At 37.7% G+C, this 23,885-nt stretch overlaps 1 protein-coding gene across 1 annotated transcript in view; it reads left to right on the top strand.

Moving 5' to 3' along the window:
- Positions 1–20,362, top strand: part of LOC115620732 — a 55,904-nt gene extending 35,542 nt beyond the window's left edge. The window contains exons 2-7 of the mRNA XM_030514118.1: positions 2,355–2,639; positions 3,911–4,158; positions 4,272–4,533; positions 4,603–4,816; positions 16,501–18,194; positions 18,756–20,362. Of these exons, the coding sequence (XP_030369978.1) occupies positions 2,355–2,639; positions 3,911–4,158; positions 4,272–4,533; positions 4,603–4,816; positions 16,501–18,194; positions 18,756–19,801 (3,749 nt within the window). The 3' untranslated portion in view covers positions 19,802–20,362. The remainder of the gene's footprint in view (positions 1–2,354; positions 2,640–3,910; positions 4,159–4,271; positions 4,534–4,602; positions 4,817–16,500; positions 18,195–18,755) is intronic.
- Positions 20,363–23,885: the final 3,523 nt, after the last annotated feature.

The following is a 23,885-nucleotide window of genomic DNA, read 5'->3' on the forward strand; positions in this document are numbered from 1 at the left end:
GCATTCACCTCGTTTTTTCAGCGCCTCTTTTTTGGTGCGTGCGACGACTACTATGACGGTGGCGACGACGATGGCGACGACGATGGCGACGACGTCGTCAGCAGCAACAACCCCCAAGCGCTAACTCAAAATGCAACGATGGCGATGGCGATGACGATGGCGACCCTGTTTATTTGAGCGCTCCAAAACGCAACGGCAACAGCAACAACATCAACAGCCAGTGCAACTGCAATTGCAACTGCAATACAATTTTTATGCTGAAAAAGTTTGAACATGCCGCTCTACTTTTGCACCGGAATGAGCAACGTAGGGTAACGGGTCTGCCATCGACATCGTGGGGTAGACGTAGACGCATCGGTAGGCGCCTTTGCTCCACTTGAACGTCAACTTCCAAATGTACACGCACCATACATACGTCGCACGCACTTTGGCGCAATCAGCGCACGACCATGAAGGGAACGAGAACGCCGAGGACATGCCTTGGGTCTAGCTACCAGGCTGGCTGGTAATGGTAGGGTGATGCTTTTCCCCAATCCGTACTTTGTTGCCATGCCCCTAAAGGGGCACTGCAGAATTCTCAGCTTGTTATTTTAAGCGCCATCTTGTATGTGCAAAAAAATATAATAAATTAATCAAATTCCACACACAAATCGAAAGACATGCATAAAATACTCCAATTTTTTTGGGTGCAATGTGAAGTATTATTTAAAATACACACATGCCAATGCCTCATTGAATGGAATGTGCACTTATTATTTACTCTGAATTGATACAATTTTCAATTGCTATTACACTTGATTTTAACTTAGCATTTTCATTCCAATGTAAATCAATACAAGTATCAACCCTAAGCACGGTTTTTTCATCCAACTGGTACGACAGCTATTGTTTTAAATAATATTTATAACATTCAATTGCTATCCAAATATTAATTTCAATAGACTTCAACTTCAAGTACATTTTAAAATGTTATTCGAACGATAATCCATTCAAGAGTAACTATATGTTGTATACATTAAGAAATATTTTTAGTGGACGCATTCTCCGCAGTTAGAAGTTTAAATTTAAATGTATCATAGATTCCATTCCGGGTCAACTAGAGCATTCATTTTTCATTTAATCTTGCAATTTGTATGATGCCACTATTGTCCTTTTAAGATAATTCTTAAAAAAAGCAAAAATTAAAAAAAAAATGATAAGAAATTTTCTTATTGTTTATTATTGTTTTATTATTGTCATCAAAACATGTAAAACTATTACGTGTTATAACGTAAATAATACCCATTGGAAGCAACCTGTCAAATAATTTAATTCTCTTAGGAGTATATTTTTCCCAAACAGTACCTATAACATATTTTCAAACGTTTTGTGTTTTTAAATTGGAAATTACCAATTACGTAGAGCACCTACTAGTATGTGGATCCACAGTTCTCGTCAACATCTTTAACTCTCCCTCTAGTTGTTTTTTACTTATTTTTAATTCGCATTTCGTGTGACTTGACGCGTAATTTTTTCACATAAGCAAAAGTTTTTTTTTTTTAATTTTACTTTTGTAGGCACGCATGCCTGACAATTCAAGTGCCACATGCCGCCGTCGCCAGTGCAGCAGTTTCATGTGTTCGAGCATGTATGTATGTGTGTTTATATTTGTGTTGCAAGCCACATTAAATTGCATAACTTTTGTGGCAATTAGACGGAGAAACGTCATCAGAATCACACTCATTTGTCCAAATGTAAGGAAACACATTTTCCAAATGCAAACAAACACACCACGACTAGTCCTTGCGAATCTATCAATTTTTGTTCTTGGGGGCTCCTTATTACTGCAATCAAACACACGCACACTGAGACATGTAGGTATAAACACGCTTCATTTACCATTTATACATGCTGTGTATGCGTTATTATAATACGCATACGCAATGTGTGACTGTGTGCGCTGTAATTTGAATGGAAGAAAATTGACAGCTAGTGCCATTTCTGTAGTCTTTGTTTCTGCCCCTTCTCCCTTCTTACTACCCATATTTGTGAACACACATATAGTGTTTCAATTAAGTAATTTATGCATAGTGCAAAATTTCCCAGGCATTGCACTTGATTGAAAGAGAAATAAAGAATGCTACAAATTCCAGTCAAAGAATTGTAAAAAAAAAGCGTGCGATTACACGCAGCTACACGTACACGTATATGCTATGAAAATTATAGTTTATTAAGATAATCGAATGCCATACAATTTTTTAATAGCACTACAGTTCTGCCTATGAATATTTAATAAAAAAAAAAGAAAAGGGTGTCGTAGACTATAGTAGCTTTTTAGTAATTATAGTTTACTTTTCCTGTTCGCCCACTTTTAGGTCTAGAACGCGTCGCTGAAGAATTCATGGGTCGCAGGATATGGAAACACTATCAGGAGCAACAAACGCGCACCCAATTGAATATAGCAGATCAACAGCCCATTGCAACAGGCATCCAGGACGATCCCAATACAGCTCAAGCGACAGGCAAATTCAGCAGCAACAGCAATTGCAAGCAACAACAACACGAACCACCAAACCACCGTCTACAACAAACGCACGCAGCGCAGCCAAAGGAAAACGGTCAACAATCAAACGACAAACCGCAATTTGAAGACGATTTTGGTGAGTGCAGGAACACTTTGGTCAGCTATTTGAATGCTTCAAATTATGTAGAACAATAGAAACTGGCTTGCGGGGTCAGGGATTTTATTCACATATTTCAAAATATTTTACCCATTAAATGATTTTTTTAAAGCAAAACTATTTCTGCAAAATTAAAAGCTATTTTATATTGCATTGAAATTTCCTGAAAGCATTCAAACTTATTAAGTAGAACGTCCATGACTGAGTTTGCTAAAATGTCAGCAATTAAAATAGCTATTTAAATAATTATTACATTTCGAAATTTTGTAGGTATTCATTGGATGAAGAGAACAGAAACCAAATTAACAAATAGACTTAGCTGCTGTTTTCAAAAGTAAACCCAACCCAATGAAGACGACCTAATAAGTTGTTTTGAAATTCTACTATAATTTTCCTTATTTGAGAAAGTAGAGAATATCTTGTAAAATATACCTAGTGTGATCAGATAATATGAGTTGGCTTATTAAAGTCGATTGAAGCGTTCTAAAAACTAAATAATAAATCAATAATAAATTAATGGATGGGCTCTCGTTTATAATCGACTAAATCATACGAAGAAATAACCATAAAACCCAGGGACCGCAAATAATGATTATTTGTGTTCCTTTAGAAACGAAAAATAATTCACTTATAAAAACTTTGAGAAAGCAAGGAAAATTCCTTGCAAATGCCCATATCCTTTTTTAGGATTATCTATAAATTTTCACCATGACTTAATTTTTTATTCATTCTCTCAAAATTTTATGAGTTTTACTTTTTAACTTAACTAATAATCATTATTTTTGAACAAAAAAATAAAGCTCTTTAAAAAATATTTGTATAATTTAATTTCGTCTAAAAATGGGGGGTTTCGTCTTGGTTTATTGTTTAAGGATATGTATAAAGTTTGTCCTTATTCCCTATGGGCAGGGGCAATTACAACTTAAAGTACATTTTTGATAAACAAAAAAAATTTAAAAAAGAACAATCATTATTTTATGCGTTCTACTTGTATTTTTTTTTGCTCAAAATTACAGATTATTCGTAAGTTGTAAAGTAAAAGTCAAAAATAGTCATTATATTATGAGCAAATGATTGAAACAAAAAAAATTTTATTTTTTAATTGTTAACATAATACTTACAATGATTAAAGTTCCTGATAAAACTATATAGTTTGGGGCTCCAACTTGCTTACTCCCAAAAGTTATTAGTTCACTCCTGTTTGGCTAAAAAAGCTAATTTTTATTTGGCTTATTTTACATATTTTTTAGACAACAAACACACATCACACGATATAGCTACAAACACAAATACAACATCACGTACACCATCACCACCGCCTGAACCCAACGATTGGACACCGTCTGATAAGTGTAATTTCTGTGTTAACGGTCGTTTGCTAACGGTGAACGCCAAAGGTGAATTGGTGGCCGAAACGGCGCTGACAACAACGTCCAACAACAATAACAGCAGCAACTTCAGCTACAATATTGCCGCTGTGGATTCAAAGCAGCTGCAGGTACGGCCTTTTCTCTTTCTCTCACAGTCCCTTTCTCTAAAGAACTATACTTCGACATAAAGAGTATACTTGATGGAATATATATACATATATATCTTTATATTCTTTTTTAGCCTCAGCTCGATAGCGACAGTGACAACTCGAGCATATCGCCGCGCAACTGCAACAACAACAATAATAAGCTGAAGCTTACGAAGCCCGCCACAACGGCACACACCGCCAACGGAACGTCGGCGGCAACAACAACAACACCACCATCAACAACTTCTATAGAACTTTATAAGCTGCTCACACAGCAAGCGGCCACAATGACATCCATGGACTCAATGGCCGCACAGTTGGCTGCAATACAAAAGATATCGGAATTGCAAACAAGTGCGTAGTAACATTAACAGAAACAACAATTATGGCAATTCTTACTAGCATAATGTACGTTTTTTGCAGACTTTAATTTGATCAACTCGCTGGCCAATCATCAGCAACAGCAACAACAACAACAGCATACTAACTCGGTAACGCCAACTACCTCAGAAGTATCTGCCGCCGCAATAAGTCCAACACTCAAAGATACACCCAGTCCCAGTGCAGATGCACCATTAGATCTTAGTTCCAAACCGTCACCAAATTCATCGATTAGCGGTGATCTAAAGTCAGGAAGGTAAGTCATATTCCTATTAATGCATTTATTTATAAATCCATACCCTTTCTAATGGGAGAAATAATAAAAAAAAATTATTATTATTACACCCTAAAAAGTAATAGTCTCTTTATGATATGTGTTGCTTCCACTTGTTTACATGCTTAGATCGATTTGGCGTGCCTTGCTGATCACGAATATATATACATAATTCCCTATTGTACTTGACTTTTTGTAATGTAAATTATCAAATTATCAACAAAGGGCATTACATAGACTGTTATCCACGGTCATGAAAAACCATGCTTTTAAAATAGGAATGCAATTTGTTTAAAATTGGAACTATTTTTGCTACTGCTTCATAGAATTCCTTTTATATAACTCTTAAGAAAAATTTAATAATAAAATAAATTCTATGAGTGAGCTTCATTGAATATATAAACTAATATATCTTATCTCTAAGCTGTCATAGTTTCCGTATAAGAAATTAATTTTCCCGCACACCACTCAATATCAGATCCTTTTCTTAAATATCGAAGTAATTTTTTGTTCACACAACTAAACTTTTAAAAAAATTGTTATGGAGAGCATTTAAGAAGAGTAAAAACGAACCATATCCATTATTTATTCTGCTCTTTATACAGAGTTCTAATACTATTTTGCAAAATTGAAATAGATATTCTTCATAGAAAAAAATGCAATATATTAGCATATATTTCTTAAAAATTTTCAATATTACGACTTTAAAATCAAATTCAGTTTATTTATGAAATATTTAATTCAAGAGTCTAGCGATTATTTAGAAACTCGAACACAAGTTATTGCTTTTAATATTTGAGAAATATTTCAGTTCCTGAAATTAACTCTTCAATATTTAAATTGCCACCATCCATACTACTGAGAGGAACAGAAAATAATTACAATGTGCCTATATACCAAAAAAAAAAAAAAAAAAATTGAGCACTGCGCAAACGCCAAAAAAGAAAACACACACACACAAAAAATCATTGCATTGATGTGTTTGTATGTATGTACATAAAAATGCATGTAAAAAAGTAGCAGCAATAACAACAACAGCAGTAACGAAAAACGTAGGCATAGCATGTGCGAGACACAATACATGAGATAATTGCACTTTAGGCTGCCAGCCTGACACTGAGCGAACGTGCATTTATTGTAGCATACTTAACGGGGCTTTATTGTCGTACATACAGACATACTTACACACACACACACAAACACACCTACATTAGTGTGTATGTGTATAGATATGTAAAATTCGAGCAATTATATATGAATAACGCTGGTTGGGCTAGTGGGGCGGAAGGGGGCAACTGTGTGGTTATGAAACGATGCCGAAAATTACACATACGCCTCATGGCACACACCATGCACTCGGCGCCACCGCAGCTGCCACAGCAGCCACAGCCAGCCGAAGCAGCGCTGGGCACGCTTAATTACCAGGCGGAGCATAAATCTACATAACATTTTTAGCAACCGAAAAAAAGAACTCTTTTTTTTAGAAGAGCGAAGAAGAATGCAAAATTCATGTATTTCATTTTGTTGCATCTTAGCTCCTTTTTTATCCTGGCTGCCTGCTATTTTTTTTTAATTACTCTAAAATGTTGAGCACCTTTCCTACTGTTTGCGGGTGTGAGTGAATGTGTGTGTGTAGGTGCACTTCAGACAACATTTGCTTGGCCACCAGACGTGCCTTGTTAGCTGCTGCAAAGCGTCGCCAACGTGTGCATAATTTTCCAGCACTTCCACAATTTTTGTCATTACATTTTTCGGTTGTTTTTTTTTTTTTTTTTGTTAAGCTGCGGCTGCAGCTTTCATGTGTGTGTGTGTGTGTGTGTGGTTGGGTGTTGCGGCGGCTGCCACTTGAGCCGCAAACACAAGTCCTTGTCTATTGTCTAAAGCATGGCTAAGTGTTTGTTCGCAGCCGCCATACACCTATTTTAATTGTCGTAATAAAAAACGACGAAAAATGTGAAACAATGCCAAAGAGGATGGGCGACCGATGATGGAGACAGAGAATGAACTGTGAAGTAAGAGAGAGACAAAGGTAGAGTATGCAGCTAAGAGCAACAAAAATTAAAATAAAGTATAGCGGAAAAGCAATAGGAAATGCGGCAGGATGCCTTAAAAGGGTTAAAGTTAAGATATTTTAATATATATATAAATACTTAAATTAATAAATGATTAAACATTGCTTAGAAACAATATTAACCCATTAACGACATGGTACTGTGTTTCAGTGTCAAACATACATTTTATATAAATACAATTATTAAAATTAATATTCAAGATTGGAGTCTAGCTCTTAAACCGTGCTCCCACTTTTAAAATAAATTAGTTATAAATCTAAGAAAAATAAATATACCAGTTTAGAGATCATCTCATTTTGTCGTATTCCTCACAAAATATCTTGTATACAAATCTTCTGTAAATAATTATTTATCGATATATTATCATTGAAAACATTAATTTGTTATCAATGTTGAGATGGATATTATTTAGGAACAAATGGTAATATGTAGGTATTTAAAGGCAATTATTCTCAGACACCGAGTCAATATCATAACTTAGATCATTCGAAACCTAATTTTGTTTTTTAATCTAAGCGTCCTTACATATTTATGATAAAATACCAATACCATTAGTAATACACATACTGTTCTTAGAACTATACAAATTGTTGAGCACTTATACTGAAAGTTATCTTTAGTTTCTTTTATTCCAATCACGCGCCTTGACCGCTTCTTTTCATTCAAGATTTTTTAAATGCCCTTGTTGCCTAACCTCTTTGGAAAATACAATGCTAGTTTTCAAATTAATTTAGAAATCTCAAACAGTTATAAAACAAACAAATTTAGAATATCTTGAACATTTAAATAAGTTCTGGAAACTTATACACATTAAAGGGTTAACACAAATTCTTGTGGGATTGGCTGTCGTAGCAGCGATCAAGTGTTCAATAGGCTGTCAGCCAAGTAGGTGTCAGCGTCCAGCTGACGACGCCTCACGCACACACACACACACACACACATACACACATACACCCGCATTACTAGAGAAAGGGGCACAATACAAGTGAGGGCCTTTGAGATTCAAACAAAAGCTACTGACGCTGCAATTTTTGGCTTTTTTCGAGCGTTTATTATTACGACATTTTATTATTATTTTTTTTTTTTGTGTGTGAGAGAACGGCTGCCGTCTCGATGCTTGACTTGGAGTGGCAATGCCGCCTTTGCCACAGCGGCCTCATCAACATGAGCTGCAACAGCAACAGCAGCAGCGGCAGTGGCAGTGGCAGAAACCCGACTGCGCTGCTTTGCGCACCAGACAGAAATGAGTGCATCATATCGATCGCTTTTTTTGCGCGTTGCGTTTTATTTTTGCTTTTTTCTTTTTATTTTCATTTTTTGTTTTTCGTCATGCCTTTCTTCTTGCTACTTTTTTCTATGCACTTTTTCAATGCACCGGGTTGCGAGCAGATAGCAGGGGCTTGCTGCAAAGTGTTTCTTGGTCTGGTGTTGTCAGTATGTATTTAATATATGTATGTATGTACGTATGTATGTATTCATTATTTTTCGTTTACGAAAAATTCTCCGCACAGACACCCACCAACACATACATACATAAATAAGTACTTGTGTACATACATACCGTTCCGAAAAAAAAACACGCTCACACACATAAAAATATGAACGTAATAACTAGCGTAGAGTAATGACGACGCCGGCGTCGACGTCAACGTCAGCAGAGACGCCAACAGCGACAGCAGCGTCAACAATATTCGTATTGCCCTTCCATCTTCCCCCATTTAGCCCCAAAAAACGAACGAAATAAAAAAGCTTAATGCGTGCACTTGTTGTTGTTGTAGCAGTTGTTGTTTTTGTTGTTGTTGTTGCTACACCAAACCCAGTCATTTTTTACGGCAATTTTTTTTTTCGGTTGGTTTTTGTTGTTGTTGCTTTCGCTCTCGTTGTCGTCGACGCTCTCGCCCTACTCTCTTTTATTTTTCCCATATTTTTGTCATTTCAATGACCGGCGCTTGCTAGTTGGCCCATTGGGTTGTTCTTGTAGTTGTTTCTGTTGGCCATGTGGCTGGCTGGCTGATTGCCGTTATGTGTTATATGCGTGCGTGAATGAAATGTCGCTTAAATGAGCGAGATAGAAAAAAAAGCATACAAAAATGCAGCAACGATGTTGACGACGCCGACGGCAGTCGTAAAAAATGAGTGCATATCTTCCGAAAAAATGCAACGCCAGTGCATGCACGTGTGTGTGAGTGTGTGTGTGTGTGTTTAAGCGGGTGGTTGCCTGTTGTGCTCATGCGAGGTGTGTTTAAAGGCGATGTTTTGAGCGCATATTATAATAAAGATCCTTTTGCGAAGAAAGATATGAAGCTGATAAGATTTATTTTACTTTTTCTTAAGATACTTATTCTTAAGATGTTTTTTTTTTCCTTGAGCACGTTTCTATCATCTATCTAATTTTACGATCATTTGCGTTGGATCTTTTATAAAATAACATATTCACTTAGTTTGTAACCATTTTAAGAATGTGAAATTGATGGACAATTGGAGATAATTTTTTTCTTCGAAAACGCTTTCTGAGAATATTTTATATGAGTATATAACAAATTAAATTATACGAGATAACATGCATGATAAAAATAATTAAACCCAAAGCAAAGAGTACAATCAATTCCATTCCATCTTCCTTGGTGTTGCTGATTATTTTTGATGTATAGTCGTTTCTGTTCGTTCTAGATCGACAATGAATCATATTCCTTTGATCTTGTCAAGGTTTGTCCAATCGTTTTCGGGTTTTGTGATAAATGATCTTCTGGGGTAATGCTCTTCTTCACCTACTCCCAAAACAGAACTATTTCTCTCTCTCCCTCTCTCTCTCTCTCTCTCTCTCTCTTCAGCGTATGAAAAGGGTTATCTTAACCCATCTTCATCTCTGACTACATACGGCTATGAGTCGGGAGTCGCAATAAAATATTCCCAAGGCTATGTAACTCCTGAGCTTTTCAATAAAAATGTTTCCCGCTATTGACAAACTAAGAGCTATTTTCCAATTATTAATAACAGTTTCTAATTAATAAATGTCGAGTAATACTAGCTGCTACGAATTTTAGTTTTTTGGCGCAGATCTCCTTTTCATGCATGTTTTCAGCAGCTGCAGATCTTCAGCTGACGAGCATTACTTCTTGAGTGCACCTCGTATTTGGCTATGTGTGTGTGTGATTGTGGGGATTGCTGCGCACGCACTAAGTGTAGGCGCAGTCGAGCCGAGCCGCCTGCCTTGGCAACAAAAACAAACATGCAGTTGCATTCATACAAAAAATCTCACACACACTCACGCACGCACATACACATGCACTTAATGCATTTTTAACAAAATTGCATTCGCCATCGTCGACGCATGCACACACACACTTGCAGAACCATACGCATGTGTTCTCAGAGCATGGCACATGGAACGGGACAGTTGGCTGCATTGTGCGCTCGTTGCAGCCAACGGCGGATTTTACTGCCCCACTGCTGCAGTGCAGCGTTGCACGCAACGACATTTGTACAACAAATTAAAGACAGCAACAAAAACAACAACAATGAGAAGCCGAAAAAAATTGTTGAAATTAATTAGAAGAACATGACGATGGGCGGGCTTAGAATACCGTAATGCTACTTCCAACAGCTTATGAGAAACGTTCATTAAATGTTTCTATGACCACAAATTAGTAATGTTGCAATTATTAGTCTGGTATTTTGGAGCTACGACCCGTGACGTAAATTCAGGAATCAATAATAACAAATATAAATTTAAAACAAGTAGAGAAGCTAAAGTCGTGTATCCCGACTTTGAAATACTCTGTACATATGTGTAGAATAATTATGCGCGTATGTGTGTGTTTGTGTGTGTCTGTGTATGTCTGTGTATGTCTCCTGTGCCTGAGCAAAGCAGTAACAACAACAACATCTGTACATATATGGCTATAACTTCCTGTTAAATCGGCCTATCATGATGAAACTTGGCATTTGGACTTATAATAACTAAAGGTGGTATTTGTCAAGTTTGAGTTCGAAATTCCCAGAATTACGGGAGTTACCATTTGCGGGGGAGAGGGGGGAGGGAGGGAAATTCCAAAATATACATTTTCTGCGTTTTTACATAAGGCATCTTGGACTAAAATTTGATGTCCCCAGGTCTTATAGTCTTTGAGATATAGGCGATTATACGAATGGAAAATCGGGAAAACCCCCATAGGGGGGAAGTGGGGAGAAAAATCAAAAAAATAAAACAAACTTGCATCTTTGTGCAAAATTTGGTGTCTCTAGCTCTTATAGTCTCTGAGATCAAAGTGTTCATACGGACAGACGGACGGACAGACAGGGCTAGATCGACTTGTCTCGTCATGCTGATCAAGAATATATACTTGTATACTTTGTGGGGTCTGCCACGCCTCCTCCTCTCCTGCAAACCTAATATACATTTCATGTACAGAGTATAAAAAATGGTTATCGCTATCGGGTATCAAAGAAGGTAGAAAATTGCTTTAAAATCCTCTAAAAATTACTAAAAACTTCACTAGCACATCCGCTATAAAAAGCAAAAAAGTCCACTTAAAAATAAGTTGTTAGAAAATTAGCTAAAAACGGCTAGAAAATCCACTAAAATTTTATAGAAATCACCGCTATAAATCTAAATTGTTATAAAACCTGCTAAAAAGAATAGATAAATAAAATTCTACGTGGCTGATAGAGCCACAGAAAGCGCAGTTTAATTTACATATTCCTGGATTCCCCTGCAAACCATAAGAAACAGCGACTCTTAGAAATGAAGATCAACCATAAATTGAAGGCAAATCAACTGCTGCCGATTGCGTGTGTACATTTAGGATTGTGCAGCCTTGTGTTGTAAAATATGACCAAATATGAACACTAAATTGCTCACATTTTAGATTGGTTCATGGACGCATTTTCATACCTGACACAGCTGATTTTTGTTAACTTGCTGTTCATTTATGTGCGCTTGTTGCCGTGCTATTGGTTTCGTTACAGAAAAGGTTGCCTAAGACCATCCCATAAAAAGTTTCACGCCTGAAAAATTTAAATAGCTTTTAGACACATACTCATATTTTCCAGGGATCTCGCGAGTCTACATACAAAGTTTGGCAAATATGGGAATAGTTGTATCCTAAATTAAAGTACGAATTAAGAATATATATTCTTATTCATTCATTCCTTTGGCCTGTTACCTACTTTGCACAAGCCAAATATACCCTTTTTATTGTTCGGGTACAGTTTATAAAAACTGAATTATAGTTCAGTTAATGTCCCATTTTTTAAGTAAATGATTTCATGGACATTTTTGACCCAAAAACAAAAATATTGCTGTGGATGCAATTTCAATATTTTAGTTGCACTTATGTATACAGAATAAAGCTATAAAACTCGTAAAATAGTAGCATCTATAATTTTATTACATTTTTTTCGTTGTTATCCCACTTTACGGTACGAAAGAAAAAAATTATTGCCCACGCTCCGTTTGAGTAAATGGGTGTGAGTGTGTGTGTGTGTGTGTGTTGGGAATTGTGGGTGGAGAGGTGTGTGAGTATTTGGGCAAATGGCAAACAAAGGGTGTGGGATGAACCGACAAAAATGCGATATGCGCATAAAAACGCCAACAGCAGCGGCAGCGGCAACGGTAGCGACAACAACTTCACAAAAAAGTACTGCAATTGCAGCAAGCGTCAAAATTACAACAATAATGCCGACAACAACAACAACAACTTCAGTGAAATGCGAACAAAAATGAAGCAAAAAAAGAGTAAAATCAACCCTTTTTTATTTCGTTGCTGCCACAAATTAAAACAAAATGTCAGAAAAATTGCAACGAAAAAAAATGCCATTAAAAGAGGAGGCAAGAGCGGAGGGGCGGCAGCAACGTTGTTGCACACATAAATGAATCCTCTCACATGCGTGCAACAGCAACAACATGCTGTATGACAAGCCAGCAACTGCCTGCGTCGCTACTAACGTGTTGCTGTTGTTGCTGCAACATCGACGACAGCGGTGGCGGCTGTTGCAGCTGCAAATTGCAATTGAAGTGCACCCAAAAGGTAAACGACACCAATAAAAAAAAACCAAACGACATTGAAATGACATTTTTCATTTTTTTTTTCCTTGCACATTTATTTTTTGTTGTTGGCGCGGTACTGACATGGATGCTGTTAATGTTGTTGTTGTTGTTGTTATTGTCGAGGCAGCAATTTCGCGCTTACTGTCTGCCATTTTTAAATCAATTTTTTTTTTTTTTTTTTGGTAAGGCTTACTGCACAATTATGCAAATTTTTTGAAGCAAAAACAAAAAAACCAGATAAGTTGGGATAAAGTATGAAAATAAAGTGAACACAAATATCTGTGCATATTAATGCATACCCGCTCTGGACCATTTTGGTCAGCAGGCGCCACAAAACCCACACACGCATTCAGCCAGTGGTAGTCATTGCCACCTGCTGGCGCAGTTTTTTTTTACAAGGCTGTCCGGAACTCCAATGCCAACCCCGACCCCCCACATTCTCCACAAATTTTCAGACATTTTCCAGACGAAAAATGTTGCGCGCATAAAAAATGGCAAGAAAAGAAAAAACAAAAATAAAACAACGGGAGGGGGTGGTGGTAAAAAAAAATGGATAAGTTGCCGTCAACTTTGCTTGACTCCCCCACATAGTCCTTAGACCTTCAGCGGCCTCTCTCAGTCGCCGTGTTGGCGAGAAGCTGTGCGTTTCCTGGCCACGTTGCAGTCAGCAGTGCAATGTACTGCATCTCCACTCTCTCTCTCTCTCTCACACACACACTTTTGTGTATCATCTTTACCTACACTTGCTCTCACTCACTCTCTGTCGCACTCTCTGAGGTATTTTGCATGCTATTTGACGTTTTGCTGCCAAAAGGGTCTCGTCCTCGCAACTCATCTCGCATTTCTTTACCACTCGTCGTTCTATAAAGAAAATAAAAATTTCGTACGCCTTTCATTGCTATTGCTGCTGTTTTTGTTGTTTTCGTTGTTGTTGTTATTGTTGTTGCTGTAGCACAAAAGTTGCCTTTTCAAAGCGAGCCACCAAAAGTGCACCCACCCAGCTCCACCCACTCCAAAATAAAGCGCGCGTTGGCATTAAGTGAAAATGTTTTTGAAATTCGTCTAATGAACTTCAAAAACATGTTCGTCGCTCTCCCAACTCCCTGACTGGCGCCCAGAGACAGTCGTCTCTCCATCCATCCGTCCGTCCTCCCGTCAGTCTGTCCGTTCGTCCGCCTCAACAACGTCAACTTCGCTTGTCATCTTTTGTCTCTCTAGCCAAAAAAAAAAACAGAAAAAAATGACAAAACTCCGCTTCCTTTTTCTATATGGCTAGTGCATCCTTGGCAATACTTTTGACGAGTACGCCGACGTTGCCTGCTACAGACATTTAAAAAGCACTCATTGTCAGGCTTCTTGAGAAGTGTGTGTGTGTGAGTGTGCCGAAAAAAAGGTTGACTCTGAACATAATGGAAGGAAGGGAAAATAATATTTTGTCAGCTTTTGTTTGTGCTGTGAAGCGAGATTTGCAATCTCTGTCGAAAATTGCAATTCACCTCGCAGCGATGGAAAAACGAAATGGCGAACTGCCTTCAAGGCTTTTGTAATCATTTTTGGCTACTCAACTGGTCAGTCAATGACTGCTCAGATTATGATGCAATTACCACTCATTATGTTGCAACGATGTGATACGAATATAACAATTTCTCATTTATAAATCGCAGTGAGTCAATGACTCTATCAATTTTAGATTAACAACAGCTGCAATCGTACTGCCCTTATCTTATCAGAATGAATAGAAACAGAATTTTGTCACTACAGGCATATGAAAAATATTGTAAAACAGGATATAGCTAAGCGATTATTACAACCACATTAGTTTAACCCAAAAAAAAACGTTACAACAAAAAACGAGTTAAGAAGCTATCTTCAGCTGCGCCGAGGCTTTAAACTCCCCCTGTGCCACGCAACAAAAGCTGGCTTCCAATTCCAAATATATAAGCCGTATTGTGTTCGTGCTATATAACTTTTATAAAAAAGGATTTTTTATTGGTGGTAAACTTTCGCAAACAAACTACCTGATATGATAAGAACATCAAAATAAAACAATTTGGCTCCAACACATTTTTAGGTAAAAAATGTGTTATATTATAGCTCTTTAAAAGGCATATAATTTCTCTAATACCTATGTAAGTAAATATTTTAGAGATCTGAACTAGTCGAGGTCGGCACTTTTTTGTGGCCTATAAAATGAACTTCGCTCCAAATCTGTGCGAACAGTTTTGATTAGTACAGGCAGCCGATAAGACCTCACGATATGGATTTGTCTCTTCATGCTAAACATACACTTACGTATGTAACTATCATTCTGCCTTTTGGGTATTACAAACTTATATCCCAAAAGCAAAATACATGCCCTATCATTTCATCATTGCGTCCTCCTGTTTGAAAAATAACCACATGATATCGTTGGCTTGTAAACGAAACAAAAGCAAAAAACAAAATCAAAAAGTAGCAATCACATTGCTTCTTCATGGGCTTGTTTGTTTAATAATAACAATTGGTCACAAGTCTTTGCCATAAAATGCATCACATTGCCAAACGTATGAAGATAATATATAGTAGAGTTTTTTCAAGTACCTTACCGCTATCTACTCATAGGGGAACCCTAATATCTTCTGGTCTATAGAAAAACACCAGCATGACAGTTTTTATTATGTTGTTGAGCTGTTTGTTTAATTCACAATTAAATATTTTATCTATCTGCTAAAATATTACTTCGCTATACTTTTTATGAAATAAATACCAAAAATATTTGCTATATGGAATATTGCTATATAATATATACATATGTATAGTATAAAAATAAAATAAAACTTGTAATTTATTCTTATCAATATGAGGAGGGTAGAAGACTTTAACTGAAACTATTGAAAATATTTTTATGTTAATACGGACAAACATAATTCTTTGTTTTGCTCACTTTTATTTTTAACATATAAATAACATATTTTTCCTAGATAATCATTTTGTTTAATTTTTTAATTATATTTTCTTAAGTTTTATTTACTTTTTGTAACTATTGATATTATTATTAAGTTTAAGCACTAATTTATTTTTTGTAAATATATTAAACGATTCAGTTGTTATACATGAAACGTAGTGTCCTAATAAATTATTTCGCACAGCTTATGCCGCAAAGACTTTTGCCGCTTATTTCGTTGTGGATTGATCAACCCGACTTCGATTGTTTCGTATTAATACAGGTACCTTGTGGATGCTCTAATAAAGAATTTTGAACTTGAATTAATGAATGCTCTCATCACAAACATACCACTAAGAAGCACGTCAGATCCAAAACTAGATACAGCTGAAATAATTTCAATGAAATATTAACTAATATACTCTATCTTACGAGTTAAGATGATATTTTCGAATATTTAGTTTAATGGCGTGGGACAGTCCCCATTTCCGTCTATCGGTCTACGGATGGGTGCTGCTTCAAAAATGTTTGGAATTATTTTTAATAGGGAAATTAGTTCTTTATAAAGTTACCTTTGAATGCATCGCATTAATTAAGTTATTCAATTTTCCGTCTTTTTCAGAACGATATCTGAGTGTGCGACGCCCACACCACGTCGCAGCTACAGCGAGGAGGATCTGAAGAGCGCCTTGCACGACATATTGGCGAATAAGGTGGGCACGCGAAAGGCAGCCAGCCAGTACAATGTGCCGCGCTCTACACTGCGCAACAAGCTCTACAAGATGACGCTGGAGGCGAAGCGCAACAATGCGCCGACGCCGCCTGAGCTTCAACAACTGCAGCACGAGCTGGAGCAGGAGGAGTCGGGTGATGAATACGGCGGCCCCATGGGCAGTGGCTTGGGACTGGGTATGGGGCGCGGTGATGACAGCAATCAAGGCAGTGATATGGGTGAGGAATTGGAGCATGGAGGCTCACCCAAATTGTCCGGAGCATTGCGCGCACAAAACCTCACGCCTACAGGTAATGTTCCAGCTGTTGGTAGTAGTGGTGGTGCCATGCCGCCCATGCCCATCGATCCAAATGTGCTGCTACACACGCTCATGGTGGCCGCAGGCATCGGAGTCATGCCAAAGCTGGACGAGACGCAGACACTGGGTGACCTTGTAAAGACACTAATGATTGCCAGCAGGGGCAGCATCATTAGTGAGGTCTTTGCCAGTGCGGCAGCTGTAGCGGAAAGCAATGTGGCGACTGCCCTACAAAATGGCGCACCACCTGGCCTGCTCGATCAGCATCTGTTGCTGCAGCAAATCCAACAGCAACAGTCTCAGTCCCATCACCACCAGCCGCTGCAACAACAACAGCAACAACACCTGATTGGCGGCCTGCCGTATCGGCATCGTTTACCAAAGTCTGACACACCGGAGACAACCTCGTCCCTGGACACGAACGAGGCGTGTGATGATCCTATACTGAAGATTCCGTCCTTCAAATTAACAGGCGCGTCTAGTGTGTCGCCCTCGCTGCTAGCCAGCAGCAGCAGCAATAACAACACCTCCAACTGCAGCAATAACCGCAATGGTGGCGATCAGAGTCCCCACTCCGCTTCACCGATGCTGGCAGCTGCAGTCGTGGCTGCGGCCAACAACAACTATCGCCAAAGCGGCAGTGTGCTCTCACCCTCGCCGGTGTCCATACAGAAGATGATGGCCAACACCATACAGCGTAAGATCAACGAGCAGACCACCCAGGATGCGGCGGCGGCTGCTGCAGCCAATATCTTGGGTCTGGGCGTCGCCGATGGCAAGCGCAACAATGGCAATACCAGCGGCAGTGAGTGTAGTAGCAGCGGTGGTGCTGCCGGAGGCGGTGGTTCCGGTGTTACAAGCAGCGGTAGCTACAAGAAGCCCAGTATATCCGTAGCCAAGTTCATTGGGGACACGGATACCTCTCGCTTTGGAGCCTCACCCAATCTGCTGGCCCAACAGCACCATGGACACCTGCCCTCACACCACGCGCATCAGCTCAGTGCTCAGGATGCCGCCGCCCTGGCCGCGGGCAAGGGCACGCGTCCAAAACGCGGCAAATATCGCAATTATGATCGCGATAGTCTTGTGGAGGCGGTTAAGGCAGTGCAGCGTGGCGAGATGTCTGTGCATCGTGCCGGCAGCTACTACGGTGTGCCGCACTCCACACTGGAGTACAAGGTAAAGGAGCGCCATCTAATGCGACCCAGAAAGCGTGAACCAAAGCCGCAGCCAGATCTGGTGGGACTAACAGGCGCCGCCAATAAACACAATCCAAACATTCCAGGTAAGCAAGCGTTCGTCTGGGAAATTGGTCTATTTTTTCAAGTGAGGCATCAATTCTGATATTAAAATTTGATAGTTGCTTTAATTCCGGATTGCCAATCAATTAATCAATGGCAGCTTAATTAAATCATTTATTATACTTTTTTGCATTGGAAGAGAGAGTCTGATAAATAGATAGGTTTTTTAAAAATAAACCATCAGTTTTATTTGGTATTTCTTTGGTTAAATAATAGTTTCCCCTCACGTAATATCTGTGATGATGCGGTATTAAGACTTTTAACAAATTACGGAAAATTAGATTGCTCGACAAGTTGGCTTATTTTGATGATTCCATTAACCAAATTATTTATTAAAAAAAAGTCGGCTTCTTAAACCATTAATGGTTATGGACTCGTAAAATATTTTGGTTTTCTTCTGTATTATTAGACTTCTTTGAACTCCCACCCGTTGCTTTTAGCTAAAATAATTTAGATTGTATTGAAACTATAAATATATATACATATTTATAATTTATTTGCTTCCAATAGACAACTGTTCGTTGATGACCAACTCTCAATTTCAGGTCTCAATCACCTCGACAAGCTAAAGGCGAGCAACAACAGTGCCGGCTCAAAGCTGAGCAATGCGCTCAAGAATAATAGTCAGGCCGCAGCAGCAGCGGCGGCTGCAGCGGCAGCAGCTGCAGCAGCCAACACGCCCAATGGCATGAAGTTGCCAATCTTTGATGCCACCGCACAGTTGCCCTTTCAGGCAAATATGTTTTGGCAGCAGCCAGGCAACGCCAACTATGGACTGGACTTCAATCGTAATCCAGAGTTTCTCAAAACGCATCTAGCCGAGGCCATACGTCTGAATGCCGGCGCCAACAACAATGCCAATAGCAGCAGCGACAGCCCGCTCGGAGGCATCAGTCAGAACCATCATCACGGTGTGCCGCCGATGAAGAGTGCCCTGGACTTTACCGAAAACATGTACGACGGCATCATACGCAAGACGCTTAAGAACAGCGATGGCAGCAACATGGGTGGCAATGGCAACGCCTTGCTGGACCAGCTGCTGGTAAAGAAGACGCCATTGCCCTTCACCAACAATCGCAGCAATGACTACTCGGCGGCCTGCTCTAGCTCCGAAGCGGGTGGCAAGCGGGCGGGCAGTCCGCTGGCAGCCTATGCGGACATTAAGCGCGAGCGTCTCAGCCCGGAACGTTGTGCGGACAGCACCAGCAGCGATGAGGAGCATCCCAGCAGCAACAATAACAATAACAACAACAACAACAGCGAGTCGGCGCACAACAAGAACCAGAGTAGCCACAACAAGTGCAACAACGGCAGCAGCAACAGCACCACCAGCAACAACGGCCGCAGTCGCATGACATCTCGTGACTCAGAAACGGATGCCAGCAGCTTGAAGAGCGAACATTCCACACACAGCTCTGCCCCCCATGCGCACGCGAACAACAACAAAATGATGGATCTCAATGGCACCGCGAAGCGCGAGGCGCAGTACGCGGCGCCAGATGCCATGCCCAACTCATCGATTCTGCAAGAGAAGTTGGCGCAGATTAAGGCCGAGCTGGCGGAGTGTGCTGCCTCCGAGGAGCCCTTATAGAGCAGGTTGCAATTGCAAGGCTGGCAGCAGCAGCAGCAGCAAGGGCAGCAGCACCACCACCACCAGCAACAACAACAACAATTGACGCCAGCTTTTGCTTGGCCACCGCTGGCTGCCCATTATTACAGCTTCTAGACACACACATACACACAAGCGAAGCCGCACACTCACACACATACTATAGTACAGGCAGATAGGTGAGCAGTGTATGCATTAGTTTTATTGTACAGTGGTTTTTAGGCATTTTAAGTTTAGGTGTATTGTGTACGTATTTGTAAGTGCAGAGGTGTAGGTGTTGATGTATGTGTAGGTGTATGTGTATGCGTCTGTATGGATGGCCAAGCGATGGCCGAAGCTCCACCAATAGACAACCAAAATCAATTCAAGCCGCTTAAGCGAAATGTGTTAGGCAGCAAATTGCAAATTAAACTGGCAAGCGACTTGGCTCTTAGTTGAGCTAAAACAATTTACATTATCTATATGTATATACATATAGTATATGTGTATATACAGTTATGTAAAACAACAACTACAACTTTATATACATATATATACAGATAGAGAGAGAGAGAGAGAGAGAGAGAGAGAGAGAGAGAGAGAGAGAGAAACACACTCAAGAAACGTTCATACAATATACATACAAGTGCATTGCAATATGTATATTTTTTGTTCAGTTTTTTTTTACAATCGACAAATAGGCATTCTCTTGTACAAACAAACAAACATTCGAAATAATACAACTATGTAAAACAAATCCAAGCTAAAACCCCTTAAACCAAAACTGAGCAACTAAGCACAGACAGTGGATAGCCAATAAGCGAGAGTAAGAGAAAGGGCGCGAGAGAGATTTCATTTGAATGTAAAAGCTAACTTTTCATTTTTCTAAAAACAAAAACAAAGAACGATAACTACTTAAAATTAAAACATACACAATTTTATATTTTTTTATTCAACTAAAACATATATGAAGAAATAGCAACATAAAGCAGTTACACTGAACAACCAAACTAAGCGGCGTTTGGGCAGACATTGCAAAAAAAAACTTCAAATTTTCAAAGCATTCCAAAGGTGTTCCAACTCTTTCTCATTCAAAAACTTGCCAATTTGCAATGTGGCCACAATGCGCACGCATCAACAACAACAACAACAGCAATTCAACTACAAACAGAGAACATAATGTCAACAACAGCAACAACAACTACAATATCCGATCAATAACAACTACAACAAACTGAACAACCAGCAAGCAATAATAACAGAATTAATAATAACACAAATACCAATCCCAACCAAAAAAAATAGCAAACTAAATTCAAAAACTACGCATAAATTCACACAAAATTTGTAAGCAAGTTTTTAATTTCTTTATTTCTTACCAAAGTTCTTAAAGTTATTTAATGATTTTTTGTTTTTAGTCAAAAAACAAAGAACTAGAAACCCCCTCAAACAAAAGAGAAAACCTTTAAAATCAACAAGCATACAAAAACGGAAATCAATAAACAAAGCTGCCTTTACACATTTACAAATAAAATAAATTAGTAAGAAGAAAATAAGTGGGAAACGTTAGGACAAGCACACAAAATAATAATTCAATGAACCGGAAGAAAAAATAGCATACTCCAAAAAATAGAAAGAAAAAAAACAAAAAATTAAAAATGAAAAACACACCCCCCGACAAATGATATCATTTTATTAAGTTCTTCAACAAAATTCATTCTCTTAAATCAAAAATTGCAAATAAAACTCCCAATATATGTAACAAGCAAAATTATATGAATACATACATAGTATATGGCAACAAAAACCAAAATATAATACAAAATTTCAGTGTTTCGGTGTTTACATAATCAAAATTATATATGTGCATATGTCTAGGCTATAAAAACAAAATTAAGCATGAAATTAAACAAATTTTCGGCAAAATGTTTAAATTAAGAAAAACACAACTTGGGATGTGCAGAAAATGTTGTAAGGGACTGGACTGTTTCACATTTCTACAGGAAATATATTACTCGTAATATACCAAAAACATTTGTAAGCATACAAATTATAATTATATAAAATTCTAATCTAAAAAATGCTCCATTTATGCCATAAATATGTTCATTTTTAAAATACTTTTAGATTCAAAATTCTCCTCTTGTACATGTAGAATTTGGACTTAAGCTCAAATTATATATGATATTACGAGTGGATTTAGGATTGGCTCCCTTGTCGCTCTGCAACATTTGAAGCACATACCCAAAGAACATATTTAACTGTAATATGCTATACAAAGTCTCTATATATATATATTTATGTATGTGTGTGTCTTTATCACTACGCGTATACCTCAAAACAACAAAACACATGATCATTTTGAGCAAACTATATTTAAATGTACTTATACACTCTATACACGATTTACAAAAACGAAAGAGAAACAAAAAACAAAACAAAAATCAAAAGACATATTTACACAGTAAAATTAAAATGAGACCTCCCCCCCTTCCCTATCAGGTATACACGTGCAACACCTTTTGGAACAACCCGAACTCACTTTCACCCCCACGATACATAAGTCTTGTGTTTTTTCTGAAACGTTTCGAAATTATCTATGGATCTGTCTATGGAACATAAATGTATGCGTAAATAAAACCAGAAAAAAATATATATACACATATATATTAAACGTACCTAAAACATATTTTGTGTGCTAGTTAGTAAGTGTCAAAAGAAAATAAAAATTATATATACAATATATTTTAAAACACACACACACGCAAATGAAACCAAGAAGAAAATCAAATGAAAATGAAAGAAAAATGTTGGGTCAAGTCGGTAATATGTCAAGATGTTTAGTGAATTATAATTAAATAACAAATCAAGAACTATATACAAAAATCATTTAAGAGCATTTAGAAATTAAAGAAGATTTAAATTATAATTTAAACAAGGCAACAAATTATAAGCATATTTATTGGCTACACTCCAAATTACATTCAATGTGCATAGTGCATAATGCAAGTAAATGTTGTGGTTTAGGCAAAACTAAAAAAAAACTAAAGAACTAAAATTAAACAATTTCCTTAAGGCATACATACGAAATTTTATAAATATTTGGTATATTGGAAAAGAAAAACAAGCATTCTTTAGCAATTAAAACCAATCTAAAATTTAAAAGAACACACACACATTTGGAAATTTCATAAAGCCACAGTATGGGAATCTAAAAAAAAAAACAAACAACAAATGTTTATAACATTACAAAACAGACAAAAAACATAGTATTTATTATTGCTAATTTTATTATATTTGAAGTATACATATAAATATTTATAATATATAAATATATATACAAGTATATATATATTAGACACACTATCTGTGATTAATAATCCAAAATTTTGATGAACATTTTCTGAACGATGTTGGTTAGGCATACCTACATACATATTTCATACATATGTTAAAGAAGAAGAATGAATGAAAATTCAACAATTATAATACTGAGTCATATATAAAAAGCTATAACAAACTTGTAGGTCGATCGGATAAGAACAACTTAATAACGCAGAACGATACCTATTGCATAGGGAAGAAAGAAAGAACAAATTGTTAACTGCAGCGGAAATTGGGTGCATTCTTCACAGTACTGATTGATCACTTAGAATTATTCCACAACAACAACATCATTAGTGTGAAACAGTTCTGCAGAGTCGCTTAGCATTTATCGATAACAAAAGTGAACAGAATACTTATATATTACATCTGGCCATTGATGAAAGCGCTCTGTTAAATGTGCCCTCGATAACACAAAACTGAACGTCTATATATTGGACAAGGCATAATACATATATAACACATACATACATATATGTACTGTAAAGCCTGATTATGAAAATCACTTATTATTATAAGCGGTCAATACATACATACATAGTTACGGTTACGCAAGAGCTACGGCACATCACTAAACAGAAGAAAAAAATAGTTCAGAGCATATATAGTTGTATATATATTTTGGAATAATTTTTACTCAAAGGGCAAAAAAATACATACCGAAAACCCAGTTTATAAAACAAAATTAAAAAATGGACAAAAA

Source organism: Scaptodrosophila lebanonensis, unplaced genomic scaffold, assembly GCF_003285725.1.
Source record: "Scaptodrosophila lebanonensis strain 11010-0011.00,11010-0021.00 unplaced genomic scaffold, SlebRS2 tig00000024-arrow-pilon, whole genome shotgun sequence".
NCBI classification, from domain to species: Eukaryota; Metazoa; Arthropoda; class Insecta; order Diptera; family Drosophilidae; genus Scaptodrosophila; species Scaptodrosophila lebanonensis.